This window comes from Stegostoma tigrinum, chromosome 36 (assembly GCF_030684315.1).
Source record: "Stegostoma tigrinum isolate sSteTig4 chromosome 36, sSteTig4.hap1, whole genome shotgun sequence".
NCBI classification, from domain to species: Eukaryota; Metazoa; Chordata; class Chondrichthyes; order Orectolobiformes; family Stegostomatidae; genus Stegostoma; species Stegostoma tigrinum.
The window spans coordinates 25,185,568-25,199,227 of record NC_081389.1 but is presented as its reverse complement, the minus strand read 5'-3'; the positions used below and the strand labels follow the sequence as shown (position 1 = coordinate 25,199,227).

The following is a 13,660-nucleotide window of genomic DNA, read 5'->3' as shown; positions in this document are numbered from 1 at the left end:
GTGATATTTCTCTTTCTTCTCCAGTGGTTTGAAGAGAAGTTTCAGGAGATTGAGAATGAAGACCAACAATTACGCAAGCTTCATGCTGTTGTTGAAACACTAGTCAATCATAGAAAAGGTGAGGCCAGAAGGCTTGAACATTTGGTAAAGGAAGATTTTGGTGTACACTTCAGTTAACTAATCTGCTTTTATAAACTGTCAGTTTTGCATTTTGAGAGATAATGGGAACTGCAGATGCTGGAGAATTCCAAGATAATCAAATGTGAGGCTGGATGAACACAGCAGGCCAAGCAGCATCTCAGGAGCACAAAAGCTGACGTTTCGGGCCTAGACCCTTCATCAGAGAGGGGGATGGGTAGAGGGAGCTGGAATAAATAGGGAGAGAGGGGGAGGTGGACCGAAGATGGAGAGTAGAGTTGCAATGGGAGAGAGATTCCCTGAGGAGGGTAACTTCTTCAGGTTAGGCTATGCAGCGCAAAACTCCCGGCTCAGGAAGCGTGTGACAATTTGCCGTTGAATCTGTGCTTGTTGGGGATAAGGGACCGTGAGGGGCCCAATGGTCCCAACAGCAAACAGCACCGGCAGAGTTGGAGTGGTCGTAGTGAAGGTCTCGTTAAGGAGGCAAACAGACTCTCGTTTTTCTTGATAGCTATGCCAGGAGGACTGACCCTTATATGGATGGAAATTTGCGGAGTTAAATGGAAATGACCCATTATCTGTTTCGACATAAGTGCCATTGCAATCCCCACAAGTCCACTGTATGCCCGGGGTCACAGTTATGGGCTTAGATTCTAAGCAGGGGCAGTTCAACAATCCTCCTATAGTGGTGCAATTTCTCTTTATGCACCGATGGGGCCAGGAAACATTTTGGGGGTGATTACTAACTAGAGCAGGCACACAACAAGTCCCAGTTCCATTAAAGCAAAACAGATAGCTGTTGGGATTTGTACAGCTAGCCCGTTCCTTCCCATGCCCAGGTCTAGTGTCCCCACAACCAGAGAGACCACTAACTACCAGTTTCTCACACGTACCCTGCACACCCCTCGTCCATGTTCCCCTCTCCCCTCCACAAGGCTTACCAGAATACTCTATTTCATAAAGCTGACTAGGGTTGGAGGCGGGTGTCGCCACAAATAACGCTTCTACAGACCATGCTGGTGGGTAACATGCTGTCCGATTCCCGTGCAGCCAGATGTGTGTTTTATAAAACAGATTTTGCTGCTGGCCATGCATGGGCAGAATAACACTCGGTCCAATGGTCAACTGCATGCCGATGAGGAAATCCATCGCTTGCAGTCACTTAAGTGGATCCAGTGATTCTGTCCTTTAACGTTAAGAGCTTTCGGAGTCTGAAGAAGCACTTGGTACGGTCCTTTCCACCTTGGTCCAAGCTTGGGGCGATCCCAGTCCCAGACAAGTACAAAATCTCCAATCTGCGGCCATGAAGATCGACCCCGAGTCTCTGCGGAGGTGGTCCGAAGGCGCATTTCCCTTTGCATTTTCCCTTTTTTGATTGAAGATGAATAATTGTACGGAGAGAACTGGGTAATGCCCTGGGTCACCATGAAGAAATCACTTCTGTGAAAGCAGTGGAGTCTGTGGTTTTTAAGGCTCTTAGATTACTTTAAGCAAAGCAGTTTATGGTTTGCAAATAATATGCTACTTCAGATCAGAGAGGCAGGATTAACGATATTACTGTGTTCATCCAGTAATTGCTTTGCTTTGTGTTAGTTGAGACTGGATGAAGTTGTTAGAACAAGTTGGCTGATTAACACCAGTAAGCTAATCAAAAACATCAAATGCACAATACTAAACGAGAGCTCAATGTTCACTTTCAGTTGCAGCCATAAGTGTAGAATGCTTTTTTGTTTTCTTCTCTTCTGGAACACTGAAGCCTAAAGGAGAACTGGAAGCATGTGCTTATGACAAGATTTTTGTGATTTATCTTCTACCATTTCAGTTCAGTGCAACTTGGAAGAGTCCCAGGAATATCAAGGGCTGAGGTTTATCAACCAGTCAAACTGCAGCCTCCAATCAGTCTGGAATTTTGAAAGTAGAATAGTAGTATACACATTATATTGAAACCTTTTTTCTGAGAAGGGAACTGAAGTTCACCTTTTCAGGTATTCTAAGCAATAAACTAGTTTGTCCAGTTTTAAATAACTAACCTAACAGCAACTAGCTGTGGAGTGCTGAATTATGGGCAAGTGCACTATGACACTGGGACAGTTGATTCCTGTTGTACCCCGAGTGCTGGGGACAGTCACAGCTTCTCTCTACTTAACTCTTGATGTATCCACCTCAGGAGTGTTTGATGAGGATGGTGTTGAGAGAACTTTACTTTTGGTTTACTTTTTTAAGAGTAGGAAGTGTTACTCTACCATACTCGTCCTTGTTTCTTCCCCCCCCCCAGCCATTCTCTACACCACAGGAGTAGAAGTGCATTTTACTTAGTTGCCCCAGGGCACAGCATGCAATGCCTTCATCAAATTAGGAGGAAGGAATTCTGACTTTGGTGTAGCAGAATGGGGTGGTGATATTAGTGTACACATCTCTCAACCTGTCAGTTGAGTGGCTGCAAGTAATCTCCTGTCCAACATTTCTCCTAGTTTGTTTTCTTTGCTGTTTTGTATCAGGCCATGCAAAAATAAACTCAATCTCTTCTCTCTGTGAGATACCCAAATGGGAACGTTCCCTTTCTTTCAATGCAAATATTCCTAATTGAGATCAGAGTACTCATGTGGCCCTTGAAATAGCAGATACCTTAGTCATCTTTCAAGATTCTATAGATTGGAAGGCAGCAAATGTAACCCCTCTATTTTTAAAAATAGGGGTGGGGACCTGGGAATTGCAGTTATCAATAGTAGGGAAAATGCCAAGCTTTTTTAAAGATTTAATAGTTGGAAAACAATGGCGACAGGATCGGACAGACAGCATAGATTTACAAAGCAGAAAACCTTTTTGGCGCATCTGTTGGAATTTTTGAGGATGAAACCAGTAGTGTGGATAAGGAGGAACCTTATCTGTGGCTTGGTTTACTTGGGTTTTTCAGAAGGCTTTTGATGTCTTGCATGACAGATTAGTGTGTAAAATTTAGAGGGTGGGATTGGAGGTAGTGTGCTGACATGGATGGGGAACTGGCTGGCAGATGGGAAACAGTAGGAATAGACAGGTCAATTTGGCTGCCAATGACTAGTGAGTGCTGCACAGATCAGTGCTTGGGCTGAACTATTTGCAATATGTATGAATGATTTTAGATGAGGGGGACAAAGTGCAATATCTCCAAGTTTGAAAATGATCCAGTTGGGTGGGAGTGAACCATGTGGAGGATGCTAAGATGCTTCAGTGTGGATTTGTTTTTTGCATAGGTGAGTGAATAGGCAAGTGCATAGTAGATAAAATGATTTTCTTTATCCATTCATGGAATGAGGGCATCACTGATCAGGCAGCGTATATTGCCCATCCCTAATTGTAGTTTCAGTCAACCACATTACTGTGCATCTGAGTCACATGTCAGCCAGACCAGGTCAGATTGGCAGTTTCCCTCCCTAAATGATGTTAGTGAACCAGATGGCTTTCCTGATGATTGACAATGGGTCCATGGTCATTAATTCTTAATTCCAGATTTTTTTTGTTATGGCACTTAAATTCCACCATCTGCCATGGTGGGATTTGAACCTGGGGCCCCAGAGCATTATCTGAGTCACTGGAGTAACAGTCCAGCTATGAAAACACTAGGCCATTGCCTCTCCTGAGTGAATAAATGAGAGTTAACTATTTTTGGTAGCAAAGGCAGCAAAGTGGATTATCTGAATGATGATCCCTCGGGAAAGGAGGAATGGCAGTGCAATCTGAATGTCCTTGTTCACCAGTTGCTGAAAGTAAACATGCAGGGGCAGCAAATGGTGAAGAATGCAAATGGGATGTTGGTCTTCATTGCACAAAGATTTGAGTATGAGAGCAGGGCTGTCTTGCTGCAATTGTACAGGATCTTGGTGAGACCATGTGTGGAGTACTGTGCAGACTTTTGGCCTCCTTTATCTGAGGAATGTAGGGAGTGAAATGAAGGCATTACCAAACTCTTCCTGGACTGGAAGGTGAATGAAAATTCTTGGATAGGTTGACTGTATTTGCTGGAGTTTATAAGAATGAGGGGCAATATCATAGAGATTGTTAACATTCTAACCCAACTAAAACTGGGTAAACACAGGAGGGATGTTTCTGGTGACTGGGGAGTCCAGAACCAGGGTCAGGTCAAAGAGTATGGGATAGGCCATTTAGGACAGAGGAGAAATTTCTTGCCGTGATAAGCTGATGGAGTTTTTTTGCCAAAACTTAGTTGAAGGCAAATAGTGAACACTTTCTGGGAGATGGATGTGTTTAAAACTATATAAAGGGATCAAAGGGTATGGGGCAAAACCAGGGACTGAGTAGATTATCAACCATGATCATCATGGCAGAGGAGGCTTGAGGGACTAGCCTACTGCTGCTCCTATTGTATGTTTCAGATAAATTACATTTTGTCAGGGGGTTGGGGAGGAAACATGAGGAACTTGGAATTTTTTTGAGACAAACTGAACTGAAATTGAGATATTAGTAAAGTTTTGGATACTTGTCATGCTGGCAGAAATTCATTAGGTCTCTAGTGGGTGTATTTAAATAAACATCAGTTCTGAAGATACTAAATTGGCCTTTTTTTAAACTGTTTGATCTTCAGAGCTTGCAATGAACACCGCCATCTTTGCGAAGAGTGCCGCCATGCTGGGGAGCTCCGAAGATCATACGGCATTATCTCGGGCACTCTCACAGCTTGCAGAGGTCGAGGAGAAGATTGAGCAGCTTTACCATGAGCAAGCCAACAACGACTTCTTCCTGTTTGCTGAGTTGTTGAGTGACTATATCCGTCTGATTTCTGCAGTGCGGGTATCAGCCGTTGCTAATGGTGCTACTTTGGTTCTTGCTTCTCAAATGTCGAGTGCATTTTCTGATAGTGGTTATTACTCAGTAGTTTTCTGTTTTAGGTCATTTGTGAGCAAAGTACTTCAGCTGAAAAGTGAATTGTTGTACTTAGGGATGTGTGAACCCCTCATGGTTAAAAACTGGGCTACGAGGAGATTACCAAGCCATTTGCTGGAGGAATATTACTTTTGGAGTCTATTGCAGAAAGAAAGAAGATGCAGCCATGTCCCCCTAAAAGAAATGATTCCATACTTTGAAGATACTTCTGGTAATTTGCTCAAAGGGCCATGCTTCTGCCTACACAGGGAGCATTAGCCAGTTCCTTCAGGATAAGGGCACTTCTGGCTGGTCCTTGAACTGGTCTGACCTCAGCATCATTGGGTAGAGTTCAGGATCAAAGCCACGGGCCAGTCATTGACTCTGGCACCTCCTGTGGTGACCCCAGTTATGAGTTTGCTTTGCTAATTGGTACATTGTAATGGCATGTGTTGGTTTAAACTGGATGCTGAGTACTGTGGTCTGGTTTTCTTGATGCAGGGAGTCTTTGACCAACGGATGAAAGCGTGGCAGCGTTGGCAAGATGCTCAGACCACACTGCAAAAAAAGCGAGAGAATGAAGCTCGGCTCATTTGGGCCAATAAACCTGACAAACTGCAACAAGCTAAAGATGAGATATCGGAGGTATGAGGCTCAGAAGTGGGTACAAGCACCTGCTTAAATCAGTTGAACAAATGGGTTTTGAGCATTAATTGTTCTGTGCTTTTTACTGACTCATTTGCAGGCATGGTTTGTTAGCAGCAAAACTATATTGCTGGCTATTCACTGTACAACCAGGTTTTGTTTTTGGAGTTCTCAGTTAGCTCAGTTGGCTAAATGGCTGATTGTGATGCTAAGTATGAGGTCACTTGCAGCTGAGGTCTTGCCTTCTCAACCTTTCTCCTTGCCTGCATCATGGTCACACAGCATGGAAACATACCCTTGGGTCTAATCAGCCCATGCTAATGATTCCAAATGAACTAGTCCCACTTGCCTGCATTTGGCCCATATCGCTCCAAACTGTCTTATTCATCAACTTATCCAAATGCCTTTTAGACGCTATAACTGTACCTGCATCCTACCACTTCCTCTGGCAGTTCTTTCCATGCCAACCATTTTGTTTAACAAAAAAAGTTACCCCTTGCCTTTGTTTTAAATCATCCTCTTCTCCTCTTTTTAAAAATATGCTCCCTAGTTTTGAATTGGACCTCCCCCAACACTAGAGAAAAGGCCCCCTGCTATTCACCCTATCTTTGCCCCCTTGTGACATTTATAAACTTCAACCTTTTTAATTGCTCCAGTGAAAAGAGTTCCAGCCTATTTTTCTCACTCAACCTCTGTTCCTGGCAATGTCCTGATAAATCTTTTCCCATTTAGTATACATTTTTCCTTTTTGTCTAGTTCTGGTTGCCTTATTACAGTACACCAGAAACAGTACTCTGCCAACTTTTTGTACAACCTCAACATAATGTCCCAACTCCTATACGCTGAGGACTGTGCAATGAAAGCAAGCATACAAACTGCCTTAACTACTGTCTACCTGTGATTCAAAGTTCAAGGAAATTATGGACCTGAACCCCAAGGTGTCTCTGTTCAACAATACTCAGGGCCCTAACATAAATTGTATAAGCCCTATCTTCCTTTATTTACCAAAATGCAATAGCTTGTATGTATCCAAATTATACTCCACCCACTACCCCTCAGCTCATTGATTCAGTTGATCAAGATCTCTTTGTAATCTTAGATAACCTCCTTCACTGTCCACGATACCATCAATTTTAGAGTAATCTGCAAGCTTACTAACCATGCTTCTTAAATGCTCATTCAGATCGTTTCATACGAAAGATGAGCAAGAGTGGGCCCAAAACCGATGACCCTTGATTGAACCACAACCAGTTGCTGTCTCTTCTGTCCCTGTACCCGTCAAACTGTTGTGAAGTTACCCCCCTTTACAATGAGTGAAACTCTTAATGCATTGATAATGTTTGTGCAGCATTCTAAATGTCAGTACAGCTTGCTTGGGTTCAGGTCTTTCCCTCTCCATTGTTTCTCACTCTACTTGGTCAGTCTATAATGGATTAGCTCCAATCTGTAAATGTACACAACTTGGGCTAGGTGGGAGGATATTGAATTGCTTGGTTTCCATTGCCTTCCATAGGCAGCATGAGTTGCAAAGACCAGAAAGGTCTTGTGTTTCTTCATTGATTTGGTTTACACTGTGAGCTGACCACAGTTGGTGTGCTGCTAAAATTGGTGTCTGTATGTTAGTGAAACTGTCTCCCCCACAATGATGCAGTAACTGATCTGGAATGTGTGAAATATTTGAGCTCTTGAGTGAGAGATTAGTTGAGTTTAGCTTGTGACAGCTTCCCACCCTGTAATAAATTGCCAGTGACTGACGTCCAAGCTCTCATGAGTGCTCAGTGACTGGACAGAGAATGCCAAAGGGCACCCTGGATCAGTGGGGGTTGTGCAGGAGTAGGAGTTTGCCCTCAGTTGAAAAATTAATGACCTATGACTGTAGTGGACTAATTCCATTATGAAAGAGGCTAACTTGTTAGAGGTAACTTCTGCCTCCTGTTCTCTATCCTCTAATTTCAGCTCACAAACTTTTGCTAACTATTATCTAACTACAACCAAGTCTCAATTACCAGTGACCCCTCTGCTCTTTTGAATCACTGTTTAACTGACATCCAAATTTCCCCAGCAGTGTGGGTTCAATTCTGGCTGAGGTCACCATAAAGATCTTGCTGCTTTAACCTCTCCCTTTGCATGAGACTCGTGCTCTCCGCACGCGCACGCACCCACCCACCCCCCGGACTATGGCAACATTAACTAGTGAAACTCTTGATAGATAATATTCATGCAATGCACTTTGTTTTCAAATCCCCTCATCATCCCTATGTCTGTTCTCTCCTCTCAGCCTTCCACTTTGTGTGCTCCTCTAATTTTGAGTATCCCCACTTTTCATCACTTCAGATTTGTATTCTTACTTTCAGTTGTTGTGCTCAAGTTATGGAATCTCCTTCCTGACCCCTCCTGCTTGGTTGGTTGTTTTTTGTTTTAAAGTGTTCCATAAAGCCTGTCTATCTCCTCTGGTAGCTTAGCTCACTTTTTTTTGTTTTGCCTTGTGAAGTGCTTTGGGATGCTTTACTCTGTTAAAGGTGCTACATAAATGCATGTTTTATCTGCAGTAGATGAATGTAGACTTCTCAAGCACTGGGATTGGGGCCTCCCCAGCTCCCAATAAGATGGTGCTAATGCCAATCCCACTGCTCTACCATCATGGCTAAATCTGCATCAAAAGGTAAAGCTACACAGCTGACTGAGAAGAAAGGAAATGCTGGAGAAACTTGGGTTTAGCAGCAGCAACGGAAAGTCATACAGCACAGAAACAGCTTGTTTGACATGTCAGTGCTGACCAGACATCCCAATCTGACCTAGTCCCACTTGTCAGCATTTCCCTCTAATCCTTCCTATTCATATACCTATCCAAATGCCTTCTAAATGTTGTAATTATACCAGTCTGCACCACTTCCTCTGGCAGTTGTTCCATACACACACCACCCTCTGCATGAAAGTTACCCCTCTAGTCTCTCTTTAAATCTTTTCCCTTTTAACTGTAAATCTATGCCCTCTAGTTTTGGCCACCCCTACCCTGGGGAAAAGATCATGGATATCCACCCTATCCATGCCCCTCATGATTTTATAAAACCTCTATAAGGTTACCCTTCAGTCCCTGTTCCAGTGGAAAGAGAACTCCAGCCTATTCAGCCTCTCCCTTAACTCAACCCTCCAGTCCCAGCAGCAGCCTCGTAAATCTTTTCTGAACCCGCAAGTTTAACAACGTCCTTCCTACCAGAAGTGACTAGAATTGTACGCAGTATTCCAAAAGTGGTTTCACCAGTGTCATATTGCAGCTGTACAGGATGTACCCAACTCCTATACTCTATGCGCTGACCAATTTAGGGGCAAGCATACCAAATGCCACCTCCACTATCCTGTCTACTTTCCGACTCCACTTTTCAAGGAGCAGTGCACCTGCACCTCCTAGGTCTTTGATCAGCCACACATGCAGGGCCCTACTGTGTACTGTATAAGTCCTCGCCTCCTTTGCCTTAACAAAAATGTAAGACCTCACGTTTATCTAAATTAAACTCCATCTGACTATGGTCCTGTTGTACTCCGATAATCTTCACTGACCACTGCACCACCTATTTTGGTGTCACTTGCAAATTTACTAACCATACCTCCTATATTCCTATCCAAATCATTTATGTAAACAACTCCATTCTCTCAGGTTTTCATTTTGACTCTAATATAACTGTTCAGTTAGATCTGAAATACTCAGCCATTGAGGCAGGACAAACTTTGAAAAATCTATAATCTTGTCTTGGTGAGTACAGGAAAAGCTGCTTGCTAGTTTTTGCATCTAGACTCAGGATGCACCTTGAGTTTAACATCTGTCTATGAATGTTACATTCAGGGAGAGCTATTCAATGAACAGTGAGATCTAGTGCATGATTGATTTGAAGTGATGTTAACTGGTTCCTCCATATTTTTTTTTTAGTGGGAACCCAAAGTTCTACAATGTGAGAGAGATTTTGAGCGGATCTCCGTAACCATTCGGAAGGAAGTTGCTCGATTTGAGGTAAGCTGTGCCACATGCTTGGAGTCTGCTAAACCTGGCTGTGGCTGTTCTAGATGACACTAGTCAGCTGGGGATATTGGGGCATTACCTTGTTGCAGTTGCACCCCTCTTAATATGTTTTAATTCTCTGTGTACACTTTCAGAAAGAGCAAATCAAGGACTTTAAAAGTCGAATTATTGTGTATTTGGAAACACTGCAGAACTCTCAGCAACAAGTGAGTTAATGCACTGAGAATTTCATCAATCTTAAATCAGCTTGATGCTTCCAGATCTTGTTTAATAGAGAAGCTAGAATCTTGTTACTCTAGAACACTTAAGTGATAAGAGGGACTTAAAGGGCTGGAGAGGGATAGTTGCCAGATTTTCAGAACGTTAAGTTGTCTGACTCAATGCTAATTAACGCATTGAGTGCAGCTCCTTGGTCCACACTTGCCCATCGAAGGACAAGGGCAGCGGATACATAGGAACACTGTTACCTGCAAGTTCCCCTCCAAGTTGCTCACCATTCTGACTTGGAAATATGTCACTGCTTCTTCCATGTAACTGGGTCAAAATCTTGCAAATCTCCCAAAACAGCACTATAAATTTACCCACGCCGCATCTACTATGTAGCAGATTACCAACTTCACTAGAGAAATTAAGGATGGATAAGTAACACTGGCCCAGCCGGTGAAGTACCCATCCTGGTTCGATGTGATATTCCCATTCAATACTTTTAAGTCTGCTGTTTGTCCCTCCAAGTGTCTATTCATCCTAACATTACAAAATATCACCATTCCTACATTGTTGCTGGGTCAAAATCTTGGAGCTCCCTTCCTTCCTTCCTAACAGATGTGTGGTGGCCCTATGGCGCCCCCCCCCTCCCCCAACCAAAAAAGTATTACTACAGTTTTGAGGTCAGCTCTTCGTCACCTCCTTCAGGTCAATTAGGAATGGCAGGAAACACATACCCAGCCAGTAACCCCATGAATTAACCAGTTTGGGGAATAGAGTTGAAAGATTTGAAGAGGCAATTAGATATTGAACATGGGTAAGTAGTAACACTGTAAGCTTGTGGCTTGAATATGTAGTCCAGACCTTCATAATAGTTAAAGGTGAAAGTCTGCAGAAAATTCACCCCACTTCTAGCAGTCAGTTCATAGAACAGTACAGCACAGTACAGGTCCTTTATGGCCCATGTGGTGCTGACCTATTACCTACTAAGATCAATCTGCCCTGCATACCCTACATTTTACTATACAAGTGCCTATCCAAGAGTCGCTTAAATGCCCCTAATGTATCTGATTCCACTACCACTGCTGGCAGCGCATTCCACATGCCCACCACTCTGAAGAATCGACCTCTGATATCTTCCCCTATAGCTTCCTCCAAGAGCCTTAAAATTTTGCACCCTCGTAATAGTCATTTCTGCCCTTTTTGTTCACGAATGGTGACTTAGTGTCTTTGTGAATGGGCTGTGTGTGAAGCCTTGTGTTGCAGGCAGCTTAGTGAATACCAAACTACAGATCAAAGAAATATTAATGCATTTAAAAGCTAGGCTTCGCTTCCTAGCAGCCCTCGGGTTTGTTTTTCTTGCAAATCGATTTGTTTCAATTTACCGTACCTCCTAACAAATACTTTCTGTTGACAGCTCATCAAATACTGGGAAGCTTTCCTGCCAGAGGCAAAAGCCATTGCATAGTGGGATTGAAAATTGAGTGGACACTTGCTGCCTTTTATATTGTACCTCCAGCCTAAGTGAATCTGCAATTTCACCTGTGAAAGGGGACACTCCTTTAATGGTTGCAGTTCTTCCTTGCTCCTGCTATGATAAATCTTGAATTGTCTTTAGTTTTCATATATTTTCTTATGAATTGATCAGTGGGGGAAAACCCCATTGTGATGGAATTTGATTCGTTTTTATGCTCATTGCAGATATGGGTTTGGGAGGGGGAGAGGAGGGAGGTGAGTGGAAATAGTATCAGAACTTGTTACCACAGCATCTACCTCTCTCTCTCCTCATGACAAACTCCTGCTACCTAACAAGTGCTACTTTTTTGACATTTAATTTTTTTTAAAAAAGAAAATCTGTTTTTTCTTCGCCAACCTGAGTTCCACAGACCCGAGAGGACCGATGAGATTTTGGGGAATCGAGTGGTGAGCGCACCATGGTCAAGACTAGGCAGTACAGGCAGTGATGGAACATTAGACCAGCACCTTTCAGAACTCTGAGCTTTCAAAGCAAAGTACTAACAGTTGGCCTGGGATCTCCAAGCTGCCAGTACTCGTGGCCAAATCATGATTGCCAGTACATGAATAGGGATCAATGTTTATGCATGTCCTAGTTTTTTGAACCTGTATCCATGCTGTTTGTATCTGTTTCCTGCTTGAATGTTGCACTAGTACTGCAGGTACATAGCTGCTGCACTAGGATGTGGAACAAGAGGTGGAGAGGGTCTCTAAGAAATAGATTTGCAGGGCAAGTTCATATTGAATACAGTTGAACATAGGAAGGGTCATGTGAAATGTGAGCTGTGGCATAGTTTGATTAAGGAATTCCACCTTGTATGTGAACATCCAATGACTCAGCTAGTCCTGGTTAAAGGAATTGTGACAGTTGTCTCTGGCTAAGATGACTACCCATGTATTCCTTATCAGAGTTGACTAACTAGCCCTGTGTTCCCTCTTATTTTCCACCTTGCTGTGGTTTCCAAGACCATATTTTTATACAAGTGTCAAGGCAGTAAATTACATGCCATAACTGAATGAATGGCTCTATCCAAACATAATCTGTGTACCGTGGCTTGATTTAGCTGACCAACGCTAGTGTCTATGCACATGCTAGTAGTTTCACTTCACCTTTTCCTGTCTCATGAACTGTTTGTGAAGTCTAAATACATGGCATTTTTTTGGGGGCAGGGTGGAGTTTAAGGTTTGAGATTTGAGCTTCCATTTTGTCTTTTCCAATGAGATTGATCTACACCACTGTTGTAAACCATTTATTATAAACACTGGTGTATTTGACTCTAACTGGTTTATGATACCACAACAAAACCCTTGACACTTCCCCCTCCATTGTCAGAATTTCCATAGGTAACCACCCAGTTGTACGAGTGAGACACTTCCCTGAATCTAACAAAGCCAAGTATCCTTGTCTGCTTTCCTGATTTGACAGCCAAAACTGGAAGGCAACAAAAACCTTCTGTTTACATTCCTGTCACTATGTTTATCGCCTGCTCTCCTGTATTACTGTAGTATTTGAGAATATTACTGGTGTCCCTGCACACAATTGATCATCTTTACTCATTATGCACCAAATCAACTTTTTGAGCTTTCAGTTTAATGTACTTTCAGAGGAACTGAGAATTCCCTTTCACCATTTCTTCTTGAGTAGAAAAAAAATCAGTTCCTCGTCTATTTCTGTGACCTCCACTTTCAAATAAAGTTCGTAAATGATTTACCAAACCCATTCTAGTTTCTTTGTCAAAGTAATGAGTTTTGTAAGAACCAATATAAGCATTCAGTGTAATGTAACAGAGCAGAAAATCCCATGTCTCAGCCAGTCCTGTGTTCACTGCGGTGCAACAATCTTGTTTTAATTCTGGATCAGAAAGGAAATCAGCCAAGGTTCTTGCTTCCAGTATGAGGTTTGTATGTGAAGATTGCAAATGGGAGTTTGACTGCACTCCTTTAATATATCCCTTTTAAACTAAGGAAGTACCATGAGAGATTTATCTTGTCCAATTTTTGAAGTAATTCTGTTTGGCAGTCCATCCCACACTGTGCACACTCTTGAGTTCGGTGTGTACTGTCTACAAGATGTTATCGGATCCTCCCAAGCCCGTGACCACCTCCAGCTGGGAGGATGAGGGTAGCAGGTGACACGGCAATGTGTCTTCCAATCTCTTGCCTTTCTGACACTTTTTTTTTGGTGTAAACTGGAGGTGGCACACCACTATTCAAAGGGCATCTGGCTAAGCAATGGACATTCTAGTTTTGCTGGTGATGCCTGTTACCTAAGAATGAATAATAAAA

General features: G+C 42.8%; 1 protein-coding gene across 1 annotated transcript in view; it reads left to right on the top strand.

Annotated features, from left to right (window-relative positions):
* LOC125446855 (sorting nexin-1-like) overlaps positions 1-13,090 on the top strand; it is a 37,841-nt gene extending 24,751 nt beyond the window's left edge. The window contains exons 10-15 of the mRNA XM_048520780.2: positions 25-118; positions 4,718-4,923; positions 5,497-5,640; positions 9,566-9,646; positions 9,790-9,861; positions 11,277-13,090. Of these exons, the coding sequence (XP_048376737.1) occupies positions 25-118; positions 4,718-4,923; positions 5,497-5,640; positions 9,566-9,646; positions 9,790-9,861; positions 11,277-11,327 (648 nt within the window). The 3' untranslated portion in view covers positions 11,328-13,090. The remainder of the gene's footprint in view (positions 1-24; positions 119-4,717; positions 4,924-5,496; positions 5,641-9,565; positions 9,647-9,789; positions 9,862-11,276) is intronic.
* The last annotated feature ends 570 nt before the right edge of the window (positions 13,091-13,660 follow it).